Below are 6,323 nucleotides of genomic sequence, written 5' to 3'. Positions count from 1 at the left end.
CAAATATGCAGAAGAACATTTGCAGTTAATTCATTTTATAAGAATTCTTTGAAAATGTAATTTAGGTGACTGCAGGAGTCGCTCAGTGTAGGCCTAACTTAAACGATAGAAATGTTGGATTTATGAAAATGTTTGCTTATGAAGCTGTGAATACTCTTGTTTTCAAGACAAAATAAAACAAGAACATGTAAGTCCCTTATAAACGAAATGTCAATACCCTTTAAATGCTTTAACTCACGTTAACTAAATAGAAATTCCTAATTTCACATTTAGTTTCAACTAGACAAAAATAGGCATGATAACTGTCACCATTATCAAACGCTTGTTTGAATAAGAGCGCTAAAAAAGAAAAAAAAGAACACATATGAAAATGAAATCGTCTGAATTTGAGAAAAGAAAAAGTTGAGCCAGTATCTCATGTCCATCTCAAAGGAAAGCTATAATATTAATTCCAGAGAAAGTATTTAGCAAAAAATTGATTTAAAAGTTTTATTTGTAAACATTAAATATTTCTTTGTCTCTAAAGTTTTTGAATTCGGCACCGATTGTGTTACACAAGTTGTAATTACATCATGATGCCAGAGATGTGGGCCTATATCACACACTCCTGAACCTCCTCATATAAGATGGACTTTTTTTTCCCAGTTCCAAAAGTGTTAAATCATAGCTACCTAGACGATTATAAGACATAAAACATAGACAACGTGCTCAGCATGAACTTGGATGGTTTGAAATCGTTTAAATTTGCACCATGCTTAGTGTAGCTCTTGGCAATAGAAATAATAAATATATAGAAACGTTTATATTCAACAGCAACAATACTTACAGCACATACAAACAAGGAATGTCTGACAGTTTTACAAACACCATGGGTCCCTCATTTTCTATACAGATGAAATATTTTCCACATATGCGTCATACATAAAAGGAGTGCCATAACTACGAATCTGTATCAAATCTAGCAGACTACATAGTGTCCGGTATATATTATATATAGACATCACCTCAGCAAGTGCCTATAAAAGAAAAGGAAAGAAGGAAAAACAGAAACTGGAACATGCGTTGTCTTATCCGGATACTTTTGGGATCCTGTCAGAAACACATAGGCACGAGTCCAAAAGGAAAAGAAAAGTCAATCTTTTCATTATTACAAACTTTGTACACGTTATAAACCGATGCACTGGAGGCATCACATATTCTATCATAATATACACTGTGTGTGTATGTGTGTGTGTGCGCGCGCGCGTGTGTGTGTGTGCGTGTGTGTTTATATATACTGTATATATAAATGGCATATATTACATCTGGACGAATCAGTAGAGCCGATGTTAAATAAACAGTAAGATCAGGTTAACTTGTGTCGTCCACTGAAGAGAAATTCTTGGAGATAATTCACTTGTTTGACACTTAAAATAAATCGAAATAAAATTAAATAAAATGGGGGCGAAGAAACATAATGCAATGAGTTAAAAGGCCTACGCGGCAACCAAACTCTGCCGTTCCCTTCGGTTTCTTATTTAATGTTGTTCTAATAGCTTATAAGGAGCTTGTTAAAAAAAAAAAGAAGGAGGGGGGTGGGTCGGGGGGGGGGGTCAAAAATAATAACGTTACAAATCTGTTAAGTTTGACTCAGACAGTCTTTTGGAAGTTCTTTGAGGTTGCGCCTTTGAGCCAGACTCAGAAAGGTAGGGTGTCGAGGAAAAGTTTGTCAATTATTGCTGGCGGAGGGACTAGGTCCTCTAGCTTTAGGTAAAAGATACGCTGCAGACCTTGGGTACATAGTGTGCGCAGTTCGGGGAGCTTTCCCAAGAGTTTTGACAGGTAGTTGGGACGATTCAAACCACCGCCATTGAATGTCACTTGATCTTTGAGGCAGTTGACTATCTTGTTTTGGAGATCCTCAACTCTCTTGGGTTCCTTAAGCCCGTGTCGCTCTGAAAATGTTGTGAAAAAAATGAATCATTACTCATGACAGCTTTGATTAACATGTATTTGAAGGCACGCACAGTTTGTACAGGCGCAGCAGCTTTTACGCACCTGTTACCATGGCCAGAGCTGCGATGCAGGAGAAAGCTGAGATATCTATATTCATGCTCTGCAAGTTGGAAGAAAACTCCACGATGGCGTCTACCCACTCTCCAAATCCACGGACGCACTGCAGTCTGTGTAACACCACTCCATTACAAAAAATAAGTTTTCCTTCCACTGGATTGGACCTGCAATTAAAAAACAAAACGCCATTAATTAAGCTCGGCAGTAAATGGGGATTTAAGAGCCTTCTAATTATTGGGCAGCTAATAAAGCCCAAAGCAATGAAGCTTGAAGGAGGAATTGCTGATTATCTAAAGCCCTGATTGTTTTATTTAGCAATTACTCAGCCTCACCTGTATGCCAGCCGCAAGACGAAAAGTTCAAGGAAGGCCGATTCAAAGAGGAGATCTTGATCTTGCTTCGGTAGATCAGAAAAGCCGGGGATCTTCTCCGCCCAGCCTCGGATGATCTCCATGGAGCCCGTCAGGAGATCATAGAACTGCTGGATGTGCTGAGTGTTGTCTCCAGTCATTTGGTAGTCAGGGTTTGCCTGGAACTGGAATTTAATTTAAACAGCGCCTTAATGAGGTCCTTTAAAATATATAATCCGTGAAATTGCAAATGCCCATTTCCAAGAGGCAGAGAGAGAGAGCTTTTCGCTATTAAATTCATGTCTTCTTTTTATTAAGTTCTGCATTTCAACGTAATTTACTTAGAATATGCCACATTAAAAGCGTGACAAAGTTTGAAAATCTGCAATGTATTATAGAAAACTTTCTGGGTGGTAAATTTAGCGGGACTACATTTTAAAAGGCCGTTAATCTTCTTCTGCAAGATTTTCTTTTTTTCTCTTTTTTTCTTGTCCTAACTTTTTTTTCTTTCCAAGTGCAATCTTTATGTGTCTTATTTCTGGAGCCGTTGTTTTTACTTACTCTTGAGTAGTCCAGAGCAGACATGGAGGGATTGGAGTCCACATGGGCCCGAACAAGTGCGCTTATGAGGCTCACCGGCGGCGAAGGTGGAGAGGGCTCCTGGGGACTTTTGGGTTTGGATGGTAGGCGTCCTCTTCGTCCTTTCAGGTTATCCGTTCGGACGACTGCATTCGGAGGAATTTGAAATCAGTAACTAAGTACATTTAATTTGTTGTGCGCAAAACATTAAACGTGAACAGGTTAACAACTGAAGTCGGTATTGCGCACTTCTTCCTAATGTGTTAGAGTAAAGTATACTCTGCAGCTCAGAAACAATTAAGTAAATGACCTAAGCATACCTTCTCTCACCATTCCGACGACAAGGCACTTCTGGAAACGGCAGAACTGGCAACGATTTCTTCGGCGTTTGTCAACAGGACAGTTTTTATTTGCTAAACACACATATTTTGCATTCTTCTGAACGGTGCGCTGCAAAGAGAGAAATACATATCATCACTCTTTAGGCCTGTTTCCAAGGCTTGAAAACTGGTGTAAAGCTCTATGTGTGCTGCAGGGGGAAATAGGAAAGAAAGAAAGTAGATGAAAACGATATAATATCAGTGTTATCTCATGTTTGGGACTACGGTGTACGAACCAGCACGGGGGAATAGACCAGCAAACACACAATCGTGATCTTTCATATTTCACTTGTTCCTCTGAGGTCAGCTGTGTGTGGATAGGTGTGACTGTCATACAGTTGTTTTGTGCGCACACTGAAAGCTGTTCCTTAATGATGTTAAGCGTAGCTTGCCATAAAAATGTGATTCTATTAAGTGCTTTTATTACTTCTCAAATAATTTTTGACATAATAACACGTAACGCAGCGAATGGATATAACAAGATAGAGTCTATCGTTCACGTAAATACAGTAACAAGCATTCACGGTTGCTGTCATATCAGCCCACCTTGAAAAATCCTTTGCAGCCCTCGCAGGTTCTCACTCCATAATGCTGGCAAGCTGCGTTGTCCCCACACACCGCGCACAGACCCTCGTTTGACGGAGATCCTCGGGACGGGGGCGATGGCACTTGGCTGTCCACCAGCTGGTGCCCGTGGCTGAGCTGCAGGGAGTGTGGAAAGGCCAGACCGGCTTGTTTCCTTATAGCGCTGGGCACCGCAAAGCTCTGACCATCCAGGCCGCGGTGCGCACCCGGGTTGTCATGGTTCATGGAGACGTGCAGCGGCCCGTCGAACCGCATCTGACAACTGGAGACAGGAGTACCGGGCGGGGACTGCTTGAAGGAGAAAAGCGAAAGCCTTGACACCGGATTCTTGCGCTGGTCTATCATGTGAGACGTGGCCGCAACATAGTTCTGGTGGAAACTGTGGAGGGAGCCAGGGTCCTCCCACATGTGATTAGGCTGAACCTGGAAGTTTGGTGTACTCGGGGCGTGAGGTGAGGAGGGTTTGAAGTACATAGGCCCAGAGTGAGCGAGCATTTCTTCCGATTGAGGCGGCAGGTGACTCTGTTGATGATAGTTGTGCATCTGGACATCCTCCACCTTGATAGATTGCTCTCCAGAGTGGGGCATCTGATACAGACAGGGCGGTTTAACGTCGTAACTGGTGTTATAGTTGTCCATGAATGTGCTGAAACTTGGGAGAGAAGTAGTGGCTGTGATCTCAGTATTGGTCAAGTCCATGCTAAACTTAACAAACTCAGGTGTTAAGAAGTCGCAGCTGTATTCTCCTGCGGTGTGGTAGCTGTAGCTCTGGGAAGCAGGACTGGCTCCTTGAGGTGATGATCCATACTGAGCCTGAACGCAGGGCATGGCTGCAAACCAAAATGGTACAAATATGTTAGAATTTCAAATAAAAAACTGGGGATTTTTTTTTTTAAATCTAAAACCTTTACTTATATTGCTAAGTCTTTTTTTATTTTTAGAATAGAATAGAATAGAATAGAATAGAATAGAATAGAATAGAATAGAATAGAATAGAATAGAATAGAATAGAACAGAATAGAGTAAAACTATAAGACACGTGCATTGTGTTTTTGAAGGATAGATAATTCATCCATATCCTACCTCAAGTCTTCTGACAGTTTTCCGGTGACTCTTGAAATGGGTAATGTCAGGAGTTGTGTGGGTGTCAGGATTGAAGAAAGCGTCTCTGTTCTGGATATTTCCCTAATAAAACACATACCTTTGACATTTACTTTATTTTATAGATTATAAAATGAAACAATATATAGAAACAGTGCAAGATCCTAACTGAGGTCAAAATCAGCTTGCGCAGCTCAGAAACCAACCAGTTTCCAACAGAACATTTTGGCAGGTCTCGTAACAGGGTTTCATGGAAGTCGACATCAAAAGTTGCTCTTTTCTTGTTACGTTTTAAAGTGCCGGGCTGATCGGCAAGAAAATACCAACTTTGCGCATGAGTGATAAACTTGTAGAAAAAAGCAGAAAGCTGAATATTTTTGCATCAAATGCCAGGCACAGTCGATGTATAAACATTCAGAGTCAGACTCAAATTTTGTGTGATGCCATTTTTAAAGAATACATTTAAATAAAATGAAAATGTTTAGAAGAAGTCGATCCGCGTCAAGCGCACTGACAGTCCCTGTTGTAAAGAAAAGGAGCGTGGTAAATCTTACCTTTTTTACATCAGGATGGTGGTTCTCAGTCCATGCGATAAGCATGCAGACGGTATTCATCAATTTTGGTAAAAGCTCCAAATCATGAGCATCGGTACCAACAACGCTAAGCAGGCAAACCGTGTGACTCCGAGCACTGACAGCGACGTGAGCTTCAACTATCCAGCCTGGCCAATGTGGCTTTGTTTATGTGAGCTCTGGATACCATGGCCCACGTGCTTCGCAGCACAACGTCATCGGCGTCGACACCGACGCAGACCAATCCGTTTGGGAACTTTCTCAAGCCCCAATATTTCTGGTGAGTATGTTTGTCTTGAGGTATGCGCTCTGTGTTGCTTCCCACATGGACATTATCAGAGATGTAGTAGAGGGTAAACCCACCTAGAGTCAGTTCAGACACCTTGGTGTTTGCACTGGACTCACGTCATGCTTGTATTCGGTTGCCATTAATCTATGTGATGTAATTTCAATGTATGTGTCCCTAGTATGCAAAGTTCTCATGCGTTTAAATAACAATCCCTGGTCATTGTGTAATCACTTTTGTTCTCTACACCATATTCACATGCAGGAATGATACTCTCTGCAAACTCACCTAGTCATCTTCACATTCTGGATTACAGAAGACCTGCATGCAATGGTTTCCAGCCAGTCACTATTATTAAAAAGTGCAATTTAGTTTATAATTATGTCTTAAACACACTGAACTTCACGTAGAAACACGC

At 41.2% G+C, this 6,323-nt stretch overlaps 1 protein-coding gene across 1 annotated transcript; it reads right to left on the bottom strand.

Moving 5' to 3' along the window:
- Window positions 1-1,588: 1,588 nt before the first annotated feature.
- Window positions 1,589-5,733, bottom strand: nr4a2a (nuclear receptor subfamily 4, group A, member 2a). The gene is made up of 8 exons (XM_072397699.1): window positions 5,602-5,733; window positions 5,030-5,131; window positions 3,908-4,776; window positions 3,302-3,431; window positions 2,964-3,127; window positions 2,385-2,587; window positions 2,038-2,216; window positions 1,589-1,934 (listed from the first exon to the last, which is right to left on the bottom strand). Exons 3-8 carry the CDS (start codon window positions 4,772-4,774, stop codon window positions 1,678-1,680), a joined length of 1,800 nt encoding a protein of 599 aa, XP_072253800.1. The 5' UTR covers window positions 4,775-4,776; window positions 5,030-5,131; window positions 5,602-5,733; the 3' UTR covers window positions 1,589-1,677.
- Window positions 5,734-6,323: the final 590 nt, after the last annotated feature.

The sequence above is a fragment of the Leuresthes tenuis genome, unplaced genomic scaffold, assembly GCF_036924035.1.
Source record: "Leuresthes tenuis unplaced genomic scaffold, fLeuTen1.0.hap1 SCAF_12, whole genome shotgun sequence".
Classification (NCBI taxonomy): domain Eukaryota; kingdom Metazoa; phylum Chordata; class Actinopteri; order Atheriniformes; family Atherinopsidae; genus Leuresthes; species Leuresthes tenuis.
This window is presented reverse-complemented; position numbering and strand designations above follow the sequence as displayed.

Bases quoted from the DNA above. Each gene is read 5' to 3' on its own strand.
- nr4a2a (XM_072397699.1), bottom strand. From the start codon at position 4,774: ATGCCCTGCGTTCAGGCTCAGTATGGATCATCACCTCAAGGAGCCAGT. The intron at 3,128-3,301 runs GTATGCTTAGGT...CTCCGAATGCAG, and splicing joins CGTCGGAATGGTGAGAGAAG to TCGTCCGAACGGATAACCTG. The intron at 2,217-2,384 runs GTGAGGCTGAGT...TTTTAATTGCAG, and splicing joins GTCTTGCGGCTGGCATACAG to GTCCAATCCAGTGGAAGGAA.